The sequence below is a fragment of the Nesoenas mayeri genome (assembly GCF_963082525.1).
Source record: "Nesoenas mayeri genome assembly, chromosome: 3".
NCBI lineage: Eukaryota > Metazoa > Chordata > Aves > Columbiformes > Columbidae > Nesoenas > Nesoenas mayeri.
The window spans coordinates 67,043,369-67,057,338 of NC_137544.1; the positions used below are offsets into that span (position 1 = coordinate 67,043,369).

The 13,970-nt window shown below is 42.8% G+C and overlaps 1 protein-coding gene across 1 annotated transcript in view; it reads right to left on the reverse strand.

Annotated features, from left to right (window-relative positions):
- Positions 1-11,300: 11,300 nt before the first annotated feature.
- AKAP12 (A-kinase anchoring protein 12) overlaps positions 11,301-13,970 on the reverse strand; it is a 28,346-nt gene continuing 25,676 nt past the window's right edge. Inside the window, exon 4 of the mRNA XM_080341841.1 lies at positions 11,301-13,530. Coding sequence (XP_080197967.1) covers positions 11,551-13,530 — 1,980 coding nt within the window. The 3' untranslated portion in view covers positions 11,301-11,550. The remainder of the gene's footprint in view (positions 13,531-13,970) is intronic.

A 13,970-nucleotide genomic window follows, 5' to 3' on the forward strand; every position in this document is an offset into this window, starting at 1 on the left:
TTCCACCCCTTTTCCAGGATTGGCTAGTAATTTAAATATAGTTGCACAATCATTTTCTTGTACTATGCATGCTCATGTGTTAGGTCTTCACCTGGCAGGGGCATGATTTTTTGTGTTATAATGAAATAATTCTTCTAAGGACACTCTAAACTGCGAGTCTCAAAACATGATTAAATTAATTGTGCATGTTCCAGGATATTAATTCCAGAAGGACAGCAGTTCGTGATTAGGAGTTTCTTTACTAAATCACTGTTACTTTGTTTATAGACTAGACTGACGTGGTACTAACCCACTTGCTTATATATCCCCCAGTTAGTAATTGCTGACAAGATACATTCCTTTAATTTGTAAGGACTATAATCAGGGGCTGCTTTTCTCACAGCTATCCATCTCACTCCCCAAAAGATGAATTTGTGACTGGGCCCTTGTTTCTGTTCCTCTGGTATATCTACTCCAGTTGGCTGTAGATACATTGTTGTAGCAAGTGCCTGTAGCCAGTTTACAGGTTCCACGAAGTAGCTACCTCTTAAGACATATATCACAGATGCGCTGCCCCACAGTGACCTCTTGTGGAAATGTTAACATTTCCAGCTCTTCAGCCAGCATAGCGTGAGCTACACGTATAGTGGGACTATGGTTTAATCCTTGAGACAGGTGACTAAATGCATACTGGATTCTCTGCCAGATGAAAGCAAACTTCATCCTACCTGCCTCCGGTGCTTGGATCATAAAAAACATCTTTCACATCGATAGTTGCCATCCATCATTAAGGAGATGGACTGTATCAGCTATACTGTGAACAGCCACCAGCTATACTGGAAACAGCCATGGTGAGAGGTTTGGCAGCGACGGTTAGACCTCCGTAATCAGCTGTTAGTCACCACTTGCCATTAGGCTTCTTTTGAGGCCATACAGGAGACTTGTAGAGAGAGATGACTTGCCCAGGATTCCATGCTCTTTTGCTTTTGGGGTGTTATGAAACAGAAGGAGTGGTTCTACGTGCATTTGAGGTGCAATCCATCTTGACTTGTGAGAAACCTAGTTGAGAAACCCTTTTGGCCGAAAGACGAGTGGTGAGTTGCAGAAAGGAGCACTAGATGGTGCAGTCACACCAGAGCAAACACCCAAGTCTCCTGGCTCGCTGTCCCACAGCCCTTCCCAGGGGCAGGCACAGTGCACCTCAAAGAGTATTTCATAGAATTGTTTGGGTTGGAAGGGACCTTCAAAGGTCATCTAGTCCAACCCGCCTGCAATGAGCAGGAACATCTTCAACTGGATCGTGTTGCTCAGAGCTCATTTCCTAACAGCGCTCCTGCACCAAGGGGCTGCACTGGAGAGCCAAAGGTGACAGAAAGGACTCTCGGACCCCTGCCTTGCAGCAGGGAGAGCAGAGAACAGGGTCCTTTACAAAGGGGCTGCAGAGCTCTCCAAACTGTAAAGTCCTGGGGCCTGCAGCGGCAGGTGCACATGGGAGGATATTTTGCCATCTTCACTGATGAGAAAAGTTTGCTTATACTGTTACAACTAACATGCAGGGCTGCCTGGGCCCAGGCTGGTGCCTTGGTGCCACTCAACCATTCAGAAGGCAGGAGATGACACTTTCCCTGCCACTGACCTGCCCTTGTCCTCAGTATCTTGGTGAGGACACTGCTATGAGAAGATTTGTGGGAGGGCCATGGATGAGTATCTGTCTTTCCCACTGTAAGCACCTTAAGGTTATGATAGATAGATACAGATATAGATATATAGGAATACATATGGGAATAGATGTTCTGAAGGGTGAGAGACAGAGCCAGACAGTTTCTTAAGTTCCAGGATGCATTATTGTGCTTGAAATTTTTGCCTTTGTGGAGAAAGGGGAGCCTTTCTCTGGGTCTGAGCATCCCATTCCTGCAGGAAGAGTTGCTGGAGGCAGAAGGAGGTGTTGGAGAGCAGCAAAGAACTGCATCCTCAGTGAGCAGCTCCTGGGATGCTCAGGTGTGATAGGAGCCTTGAGGGAGCGTTTTATGTCCCCCATGCTCTGTTGTCATCTCTCCTGGGAGAGAGCCATGAGCTTAGGAGCAGGTGGCAGAGAAACTTCATCAGGGCGGAAATGCCGACACTTCCCTGCATGCTGTGTTTCAGCTTCCCCAGGGAAGTGCAAGGCCGAGGGCAAGTGGCTGTTTGGTTTTCAGCACTGGCTGTCCCAGCAATGGGAATGCAGCTGCTGCATGTCCCTGTACCAAGGTCCAGGGAGAAGACAGAGCCTGAGCATGTCCTAGCAGTGGGAGTGTACATGTGCACACACACATACACATGTGTGCACACACAGAGTATACAAAAGTCCAGGTGTTCCTCCAGCCCGGACCACTGCCCTCCAATGGGGATGAGAAATGTTAATTCTATAAGCATCAGCATTACTACTCCCTCTATTTAATTTTGTCTGCTTAAAAAACAGAGTATCTTCTCTGTTTAGGGACACTCTGTTCCCGTGATTTGGTTACATTTTGAGTTCACAACAGAACAAAAAAAAGAAAAAGTGTAGATTTTTAGCTAGAATTTAAAAGAGTCTAACAATAGCATTGCTCATTTGACAGTCTACTTTAAGCTCTTCTGAGCTGAAGAATAACTAATATTTCAGTCTAGCTGATTTAAAATTCAAACATAACCTTCTAAACTTTGGTCTGTGTCTTATGTCTAGAGTAGGAGACAGTTAGCTGGTTTGGTGTCTCCCTATTACTTAAGAAAATAGGTAACGAGGGGAAAAACTGAGCTACGCTGAACTTTACATTTCACAGATCATAATTAGTTGTCCAGACACAATAATATTTCTTGTTTTTAGCAAATTTTAAAAACTCTTACCCCCCTCTTCTCCTGCAGAAAAGCACTAGCCTGACAGCATCTTTGGTTCATTGCTAAGTGTTACTTTAAAGATATGATCTTATATTTAAAGTGAAGATATTCTTACTTCAAATGTTTGTACATATGTATGAACATATTATTTTATAAGGACTTAATCACAAAAATGCCACTGTGTCCATAAAGCTGTCATGTGCTTCTGTTAAGTATTTACTGAGGGACTTTATTCATTATAAAGCTAGTTTTCTCTCCACTATGTACAGAGGGAACTTCCTTCATTTGAGGTTTTTGCTGTTTGTTTTTGTTGTGTTGGTTGGTTGTTTTGGTTTGTGTGGGGTTTTGGGGAGGTAGGTGTGGGGTTTTTAATGATGGGGGTTTGTACATAGCAATAAGTGATTCAGAATGTTTGCCTGGAGGAGCAGCCCATGGTCACAGCAGGCTTGAGTTCTGAAAAAGCATATTGGATTAAAATGCAGTTGTCTTGAGAACAGAGAGTCTAAAAGTTCAGTATATAAAATGTAAGCTCCATAGCCACTACAGTTTATTTCCTGGCTCCAGGATAAAAGGCAGAGAATAAAGAAACAAGATTCCACCTTTCCCCTTCCATTTCCCACTCATCTGTGCAGAGTGGGATTCGTAGTCCCCATGTAGTTCTTACTCTTTTCATGCCATCCTGCCTCCCCTGCTGACCTGGAGGAGCTGTTTTACTTTCTTGTGTTGCCACAAACAGGTCCCAAATTAATGCTCAATAAAAGCACTCATTTTTTTTCAACTCATTTCAATCTTTTTCTGGTTTTGCAACAGACTGTGGAGCCTCTCTGTGGAGGTTGTCTTCTAATACCAAGTTTGTCATAATACACAGTTTAGTTTTCCGTAACAGCAATCTTACATCACTTGATGCATGTTTGTCTCTGCTCTTGCAGTCCTCCAGCTGTGTTCTTCTGCTTCCCTGCATGTTGTCAGTACCACTCACTGCTACTTTCTTCCTTGTTGTACCTTGCCACTCAGTGGGGACAATTAATACCTTACTTAGTTTACAACTCAAAATTCAAGAGGTGTTACATTATTTTTCAGTGATGTTTGAAGGCTCCTTGTTGCTATGGTATGATATAGAAGTATAACGGGTTGGTTTGCACACCATCACTGTGCTCCTCTACATTAGTCACAACCAAAATTAGGAGGTTTTGAAGTTTTAAGCAAAAGCATCTCTACTGCTTAGATTGTAAAGTTTGATGCTCCCCAGTGACCCAAGCTCTTAATAGTAAAGAGAAAAGAAAGTATGATATGTCTTTCATTGGAAAAATAAATAACTAATAAATAATAGGGATGCCCAGAGACTTGAGACACATCAAGAAATTATTACAGAGAGAAGTATTGTATCTGTTCTTTCCCTGAGCAACTACTGGTTATGAGTGAAAGAAAACAAAATAGTGATTCCAACATATAGTCAATATGCTGCCATAGTAAATATAAGCCTACTTCTACCAATCAATACCAATATTGACTTAAAGGGTTTGTCTGTTTTTGTGTGTTTTTTGTTGTTGTTTTCATTTGGTTGGTTGGTTTTCTTAAATATACTTTTGCATGGAAAACTGTAAGCAATATGCCCACCAATGTGCCTTTGACACACTATTCATACTGATGCAGGCTCCTCGCCTGCATCTGTAAGGCATTAACTGGCTCTACTGTGGGGAGGAAAGAGGATGTATGAGCCTCAATCCGATTGCAAGATCAAGAAGGATTATGCAAAAATCCAATAAAAGCATTTCCCCAGCAGGCAGACTTATGCCAAAGATAATAATGCTATTTTCAAGACTATTCAGCAAATATTCCAGTTTAGAAAAGTTGATGTCATCTCCAGAATAATAGGCAGGTCGTATCTGTCTTTGTAATTCTTAATTGCCATAATGAAATGATAGTGAAAACACCATGTGGGAGATCATAAATAATTTGGGCTATGAAAAGTTTCCTCTGAAAAAGCACCCAGATGTCAGCCAGGGACTGTGGGCAGGCTGCCCTTCCAGTCAGCATCTGAAACAGTTTGGCCAGCATTTCTGCCTTGCCCGATGTTCCCATGCTCAGCTTTCCCTCAGAGCTGTAAGTAGCCCTCCAGCATCTTCGCTTTAGTGAGCCAGCTTTGAAAACTTTTTTCTTTTTTGGCCACCTCTCTCTTCAACTATAACAGCAAGTGGAATTCAGATCCCGAGGTTAGCCTCCCCTCCTGTTTGCACTCCTCCCTTGCTGCCTTGCCAGAGGGTCTGGGCACACACATGAGGCAATGCTAGTACAGGTGGCTGGGGCCGAACACAGAAGTATGTGAAACCCACATTCGCTCCTGGTGCAGAATGAAGTGGAGGCAGCCCAAGACCCTGGGTGGCCTTGTGTCTGGGCCTAAAACTCCTACTCAGGGACCTACTCTCAAATATTGGCTGAGCATCACCTCTGTCTCTGTCTTGCTCTGTGAGCCTCATGGCTAACCCTGGGAAAGTAAAAGGGAGCAGTGTTCAGGAGGTTGTGTGTCAGGTTTTCTGCTTCATACAGCCATTTCTATGGGAAGTAACAGGCACGGCTGTCATGCCAACCCTGGGACTGTTAGATGCACATCTGCTAGAAATTGGTTTAAAGGTTCTCAAGGAACCTGCTTACCAAGCAGAAAGACAGATAGCTCAAGCAAGGGAGAGGAGGCTGCAGCACTGCAAGGCTGAGGGTCCGCAGAAGACCATGAGATAGGGACAGTAGTGCTGGGGAGAAGGCAGGGATTGCTGTTGGGCTGCTTCCCAAAGGCTTCGTGGGATGTCTGCCTTTCAGGTCAGCAACTGGCTTGTGAACTCCTTGCAAATTTCTACAATTCCCTTCTTGTCTAGCTGCTTAGAGGAAAAGGTGTCTTGCAGGTTATTCTTTCTAGTCTGGTGCCTTTTTTAGGAGGAACAGGGACAGATTGGTAGGCTAGATTATGAGGAGAGGGTCAAGCTGCTGCAGGACTTCACACAGAGACCATCCGCAGGAAGCAACTCCCATGGCATATTAGACTTCTGCTTCCCTCATTTCATCATATTGTCTGTCCCAGCAGTGAGGACTGAGACGTGGGGTTTTCAAGCTCTGGAAATGGATGTCTTTTTCAAGGAGGAACAGGAAACACTTAAAATATTCAAATTTTAAAGAGTTTATATTATTTTTTCAAGAGGATGTTGGAGCAAAACAGCTATGGGCCTTTACTACACCCTTATCTTTCATTCTCATTTTTGTGAAGACTAAATGTAGTGTCCGACTAGAAATGACATCAGCCCTAATTCAGATATTAATGTTGTGATGGCCAAGCTTCCATCTTGTTAGTAGCATCCTAAAATGTTAACAAAGCTAAAAGTCTTTCACGACATCTCATCCATCTCCCTGAAATCAGGACTCCAAACCCTGTGCTGTAAGTTCCACTGGCTGCCTGCTCCACATTGTTCCTCATTCCAAACCACATCCATCCTTGCAGGGCCATCGGCCTCCTCAGGCGTGCTCCACTCCCATGCGGCAGTGTGAATGACAAACATCCAGTGTTTGGCATCCAGACATGACCATCTCAGGAATCCTCTGTGCTTTTGGCAAGCTGCCTGCCCATCTCTAGGCACTTGCTGCATCCAAGCTGTGCAGGTTCCTTAACGAGCACAGCTGCCTCCCATATGCTCTGGATCTGAATTGGAAAGCCAGATCTGCTTCCATAGCTTGAGCTAATAGCCAGGATACTTGAGCTATTGCCAATAAAATAGCATTATGAAAGAGAAAACAGCAGACAAACCTCTCATGCAAGAGACTTGGTCTGTAATCCCTACTTTGATGCCTTCTTAGGGACTTCATGTTAACCAGTAACAGGATAGTATAAATGAATAAACCTTGTAAAAAGACTGGCAGAGGTTGTGCACCTTGAACACAAAGTATGGTGGGAAATGGGGGTTAGATCTATACCTACCAATGTCAGAGCTGGGCAGTGAGATCAGTCACCTGGTCTTGTGGTTTAACCCAAGCTAGCAATACAACCATGACAGCCACTCACTCACTTCGCCCTCCTCCCACCCTCCAAATAGGGGAGAGAATCAAAAGGGAAGGGAGAAACCTGGATTGAGATAAGCACAGTTGAATAAAATAACAAAATATTAATAAACTACTAGTAAATATATATATAAAATAGAATATAAAAGATACTTAATGCAATTCTTCATGAACTCTCTCCACATTGAGCAGCAAGTCCCAGGAAAAAAGCACCTGGTCCCAACAACCAATCCCAGAGAGAGAAAAGAGGAAAAAGGCAGAAAGGCTCAGAGGCCTCTGCAAAATGGCAGGATGGCAGAAGGCCAAACTAAAGAAAGTCCCAAGCAGAACTCTCCTGAACAGGTCCCAGCTCCAACAAAGGAGAAAGAGTGGAAGATCCTGACTCTCCTTCAATGTGAAGCATGACACTAATGGGATGGAATACTCTTATTGATCAGTCTAGATGTCAGTCAAGGTTTGCCCCATCCCATTCCTCTATGCTTCACACCTGTTGGCAGAGCACTCAGAATGTCCTTGACTCTCACACCAGAGCAATTAAAAACATTAACTCTGTGCTAGGGTGTTATCTCTTGTTCTCAAACTTAGTCCAAATGATGACTGTACTAGCTATGAAAAAGAAATGTTTCTAACTGCACTAACTCACTCGTTTTCAGTCAAACCAGCACACCTGCAGTATGAGCCCCTTGATGCAATACAGAAGCAAGAGGAGGGACAGGCATCCTGCAGCATTTTGACATCTCTCTGTTTGCTGTGACCAGTGCAGTTAAGTATTTGCAGATACTGGATTTAGCATTTTAGCTGTGATAGGAAGGTAAATGTGTAGCTTTACAAAATGAGTTTAGGTGTGAAATCTATGCAAGTATTGAGATACAAATGCTGCTAAACATCTTTAGCCATAGAACATAGATGGCTGGAGAAGCTTCATGTCTTAAATCCAAGGTCTGTGAATGTAAATCACAAGGACCTCTGAATATTCGGTGTCATGGGGAGTATAGTCCAGCTAAGCAGAAGTGTGGGAACCTAGAATATATCCATTATGGGCCTAAGGACCTTAATCTACTACTCTATGCCATATTTTTTTTGGTGGACACTCATATTGTTGTTTTGTTGGGTTTTTTAATACTTCATTTATACTAGCAAATTATTTACTAAATTTTCATTGTGGCTCACTGAATACTGTTACCCATATTGAGGCTTTTTTCTTCATGGTCTTCTAAAGTACCTTTTTCTTATTACTACTTCTTAAGTATGCTTATTTCAAAGAACCTTACAACCAAATCACAGTTTAATTCTGTAATTAGCTCCTTCAATTCACATCAAAGACTGAATGTCAGTCAACAACAAATGAACTGTCAGCAGCAAATCTAACTCTGAAGATGAAGCAGCTATCAGAAAATAATTTACACTAAGCAAGCTGAAAAAAACCCACATACACACTTTAGAACAAATTTGTAGCTTTATTTTATTTAATCAATTAAAATCTACCTTAAAAACACAAATTTAGTAACCCAGTACATTGGATTAGAGAAAGCTTCGAGCTTTTAAGCACAAGCCAGAAGTCACAGTCTCAAATGAGAGTTTCAGAGGCCAAAGCAATATGCTGGAACAAAGTAGTATCTTTCTGTGGAGGCATGCCCCTTGCACCATTAGCGTGGGTTTGGGTGCAGTATTTCTTTAGCTGGCAGCTACAAGAAGCAGCTTTTGTATTTGTTTTATACTTAAGTTTGTTGCATTGCTTACCTAGGCCCTGGATTAACGGAGAAAACAGGCAAGTTTAAGCACTCGCCTGTCCAATTACTACCAACAGACAATTTACACTGTGGTAAAGCTAGCTTTATTTAAATGAGGTTCAGACAAGAATTAACTTTACATATTATTAACAGCTTTGGAGCTACAAACATAAGAATCAGGATTACACAGGTCATGCTATTGTTATTTCATTTTACCTGCTGCAGTTATTGCAATATGGCTTAATGTACATAGGTATACAATTTGTACAAATTCAGCCAAGTTTGCACTTGTGAGGTGTTATTAAGAGCACTATTAACTTGCAAGCCAACTTAAACCTGTGGAAATCAACCGAGGTTGTTGGAATTGCCCAAAGCTAAGGGGGGAAGCTGCTGCTAACGATGGACAGACATAGACTGGATTGTTTGAAACCACATTGTTGGGCTTTAAATATTTATATAATTTGCTCTGAGGTAAGGAAAAATCTTTTGATGCTTCCACGCAGGGCAGCACCAGATGGTGCAGTCACACCAGTGCAATCAGTTGCATTGCTTGCTGTACGTGCAGCCTCAAGGAGAGGCAAGCCCTACCATAATGAGCATTTGTACACTAAAAGTTGTTTTTAAAATAAATTACTATACAGGTAGGATAGTGAGCTATTTTTCAACTTGATGGGCATCAGTTTCATAAAGTGTGATCTGTAACCTTCACTTTACAAATCAGAGCTGAAAGTATGGACTTGCACCTCATATTTGATTTTAATGTAAACAACAAAAGAGAGGACCAACTCCTGTTGGGGACAGACACACCAGGGCTTGCAGTCTTGAGGCTTCTTCCCATTGTTAAAATCACCCTGCTCATTCTGGTCTACAGCTGTTGTCAGTCCAATCCATCTTACATGAAGGTTCTTAAGATTTCAACACCCCAAAATTCTCATCAGAGTTTTGCAATCCAAGACAGAGTTCATCACCAAGCCCTTTCCCTCCTTCCTACTCCTCCACCTGCTGTGATAGGAAAGAGGTTCAGGCAGGGGTTGGGAAAGGAGGAAGGCTCTCTGCAGGAAGGATGTTTGATGGTGTAGGTTTGGGTAAAGGCCGGGGGTTGGATGGAGCAGTGACCAGAAATGAGCAGACTCTGAAATGAGAGGGGTGTGATTTGAGGGTTGTTACATGAGCAAGACAGCAGGGAAATGATAAGTCTGGAGGATTCTCAGTAACGAGGGAAGACTGCAAGTAGAAGTGGTTGGTGGATCTGACACAGGTCAAGCCTCTTTTGTTTTTAGAAGTATTGTAGTTCTACATTAAAATCAGAACTGGGTTTAGGATATACATATAAATATTCAAAGCAAGGCAGCCAAGTTTTTGAGAGATTTTACAAGGGGAAAAACCTGGAACAATAAATAGGAAAGTACATGTTACCAATTTCCGCTCCAGTGGTATCAATTTCCTCTCCAAGCTACTCTACAAAATTCATTTAAGGGTATTCCTAAATAGTAGAGAAGTATCATAGCTCTACCTTAAAATCAGAACTGGGTTTAAGACATACATATAAATATTCAACACATTACAGTCTAGTCCTGAGACCTGAAGTCTGGAACAACAGAAGAGGGGTATTCTCAGTCTCCTTTCAAGCTACACTGTAGAAGTCGTTTCTGACTAAATCAGGCCTGCACAGATACAACTGAAGGATGGATAGAGATACCTGAATGGGACTGAAAGGCAGCAATCTTGAGTATCTTGCTCAAGAATTTGTGTGTGATCCAGTTCCTGCTGTTTGATGAAGACATGTCTGCTACTCAGCCAGAAGTCTCATGTGTTCTCATCAGCCAGCCTTCCTCCTCCCCCTCACACATGAGTCAAGCAGCATCTACAGCCACTTGTAGGTCAAATCAAGGCAGCTAGGGAAGATGTGGGGGGTAAGGGGGACTGCAGAAAGGGAGGGAGATTGAGGGATGAGTGAAGGGATTCAAGGAGGTGGGACAGACAAGACACATGTTAAGTGGGGTAATAACTGTGGCACAAATTTAATGGTCTATCCATTCACTCAGTTGTCTATCTCCAGTCTAAATGGTATATTTTGGGCAAAAGCAAATGCCCTTCAAATGGAACACACATGTAGATATAGCCAACATTAAAGGCATTGTTTTTTTCATAGAAATGACAAAAAGGGTGAAGTCTTCAAAAAAGTAAATGTTAACATCCAAGAATGAAGGGTAGTGAATAAAGCTCCTGTTTTTGCTGCAGGATTGTCAGTTGTTCTCTAGGACTGGCATCTCTCCAAATGCCACATGGATGCTTAGCACATCTGAAAGAAAAACGACAGTGAAAAAAAGCTAGATTAATGACAACTTTCTCAAAAATACCGTATTTTCCCAAGCAGCTCTCAAAGATAGAGATAAAGGTCTCACAACTTAGTTAAGCAAGCATAGTAAACATCCTAAGGAGAATCTGTACCTATCATTTCTGATTCAGACTTCACTGAAGTGCAAAGAGCTTTAGTACATGTGGAGCTCCAGGTTTATCATGGAAGGCAACACTCACGTCCCTTAGGATTTTACAAAGAGCTTTGTTAAAGAGGAAACATGTTTGCAGATTAAATCCCTTATGTTAAACACGTGTCGTATGAGTGTGTATCTAGCAAAGCTGGAAACCACATTTCTGCCTCCCAGAAATATCACCCTAAACTACAGGCCAAGTCAAAGTCCATTAAAGTGAGGGTAGCTGTACAGAACAGAAAAGAAACAAAGGGTTAGGTATCCAGAGATAGAGGCAATAAAGTGAGAAAAAAAAACCACCTATTTTATATATATACATACATATATATATGTATATATATATGTATGTATATCTGTGGCCTGTTGATTAAACTGGGGAGCAGTTGCCTTTCACCAGGACAAAAAAAAAAACACCAACAAAAAACCACACACACCGGTTTTACAGACTCCAAAAATTATTTTGAAAAAAAAAAAAAATGCTGATTGAAAATGCTACTTACATTCAAGGCCTCAGGAGCCACTGAGTTCTGACTTTGTGGACTATCACAAGTTGTTGCTTCTTGGCAATTATCATCCTCCCATTTCTGTTTTTTTCCATCTTCCACTGGGAGAGGATGTTGTTCTTCTTCGCTTTCTCTGCACATTTGCTGACCTGTATGTTTGTCTGTGATTTCCATAATCCATCCAACTTCTTTTTCCCTTAATTTAGGTGGGTGTATGTCTATGGGGTCTTTGGTCAAATTTTCTGAAGTACTTAGTTCTAGTGTTGATTTCTGAAGTCCCTCACTTTCCCTCGAAATGTCTTCAGGGCTAGTCATAATTGTTAAAGAATTCTGATTTGGTCCATCTTCCAGCACCTCCGAAGTTAACAGCATGTCTTTTGTCTTTTCTACAGGTGCATGAATTTCTGCAGACTCTGCTATTGTAGCAGTTTTCACTATTTGTGATTGCTGGAGCTCTTGTCCATTATTCCATATCTCTTCCTTGCCTTCTGGAAGATGATGATCCACCTGCGTACTTTCCAGCAGCTCAGGTGTATCTGATGGGCTTTTCTCTGTGGACTTAATGCACTGCTCTGGCTCAAAGGTAGCTGGCTTTTCTGTTTCTGCAAGTTTGTGAACAGCTGTCTCAATGGCGTTCGATACAATTTTCGTGCTCTGGGACTCTATACTCACAGACTGAACAATGTCCTTCTCAAATTCCGTGTGGGTGAGAGACAGACTGTGAATTAAAGGAATACCATTTTGTTTGGGTTGCTCTGTACTCTGGGGCCTCTCTTGCACCTCTAACAATCCATTCATAGAAGTGGGAGATACTTGAGGCTCAGGTGTTCCTGCACTACCAAGCTCTGCAGTCTCACAGCCTGAAAAGTCAACAGCAGCAACTGGGACCCCTTCTGAAGCCATCTGTTCTGCTGTGGTTGCCAAGGGCTGTACAGTTTCAGATGTTGTGTCTGCGGGTGTCACAGTTTCTACCATGATGTGCTCTTCATCTGCTGCAGCTGCTACAGGCACAGTGAGAGCCTCCAAGCTTTTAGCTTGTGGGAAGGCTGAGTCAGAGCCTTCCTCTTGCACAGTTAAAACCTCTTGCTGGACAGCACTTGAACATTCATCACCTCTCACAGCCTCCCCTTTTCCGGATTCAAATACTTCTTTGGCTCTTTCCATCAAGTGCTCATTTTTGTTATCTTCTTTCTGAAAGTCTTGACAGGTGGAGGTTTCTACAAGTTTTTCTTCTTTTTCTACAGTCTCTTCTTCAGCTAAGCTGCTTAGTGTTTCACATTTCTCAGGAATTGTGTCAGTGAGGATGGTGCTTTCGTTTTCAGGGAGATCTGGGCATGTTGATACATTAGATACACTGTCTGCTTCAATCTGCATGGGTGCCTCAGTGATAGGGGTACCCCTCTCTAAGTGTGTTTCAGGTTTGGGCACAGCATCTTCCATTTTCCCACCCTCAGTTTCATCACTCTGGGAAGGGATTTCAGTTGTTTTTTCTCTGCACTGGGGCTCAACGAAGGGCACAGGATCTTTTGCTGTAATCTGCCTGCCATCCCCATCCCTCACATTCTGCTCAGCATCTGCAGCTGCCTCTGAGCCAGTTGTTTCTGAAGGAAGGCCAAAGGTTTTTACTTCGTTCTGCAGAGGAACCTCAGTAACAGCAACTTCTGTGCTTTCTTCTCCAAGGAGCACAGTATCATCTTCTTTTTCCTCTATCTGGGCAGGTGCCTTGCCAGGAACTGTTTTGGTACAAGTTTGCTCTTGGGAGTCTAAGTCAGGAATTTCATCTTGTCTTTCAGGTTTCAGGGGGACCACAGTGACAGCTGCTTCTGTGCATTCTGGTCCCATCACGAGGGTTTTGTCTTGTCCTTCAAGCTGCACAGGCTCTTCAGGTGGAAGCCCCAAGGTAGAGGTTTCATCCTCCATCTTGTCCTGCACCTGTGGAGAATTGCAACAGACATGTGATAAAGGGTAGGAACAGGGAGTGACCAGAAGTGTTCTTGGTGAAAAAGCACCAGAAGAAACAAAGAGGAGTATGGTAATGGGAAGAGCACCAGGTGATGACACTGCGATCAGTGGGTCACCAAGATTCCAGCTCATGTTCAGTTTCTCAGGACACACAGCTCATTAAACAAAGGGCAGCCTAAAGCAAAGGACAACTGACAGCACTTGAAACAAAGACTAAGCCAGCAAGATGGTGGGGAGGTACAGAGGAAGGTAGGGACACATCAGCCGCAAGAACTCCCGCACATTTAAAACTGAAGATAGTGGGGTCATTTATTTCCCCCGCTTTGTAGAAGTACCTTGGCTACAATTGTAGCTCTGCCTATGACTGAAGATACCACCTGCTATGTATGGTACCATATAGATCACATGTA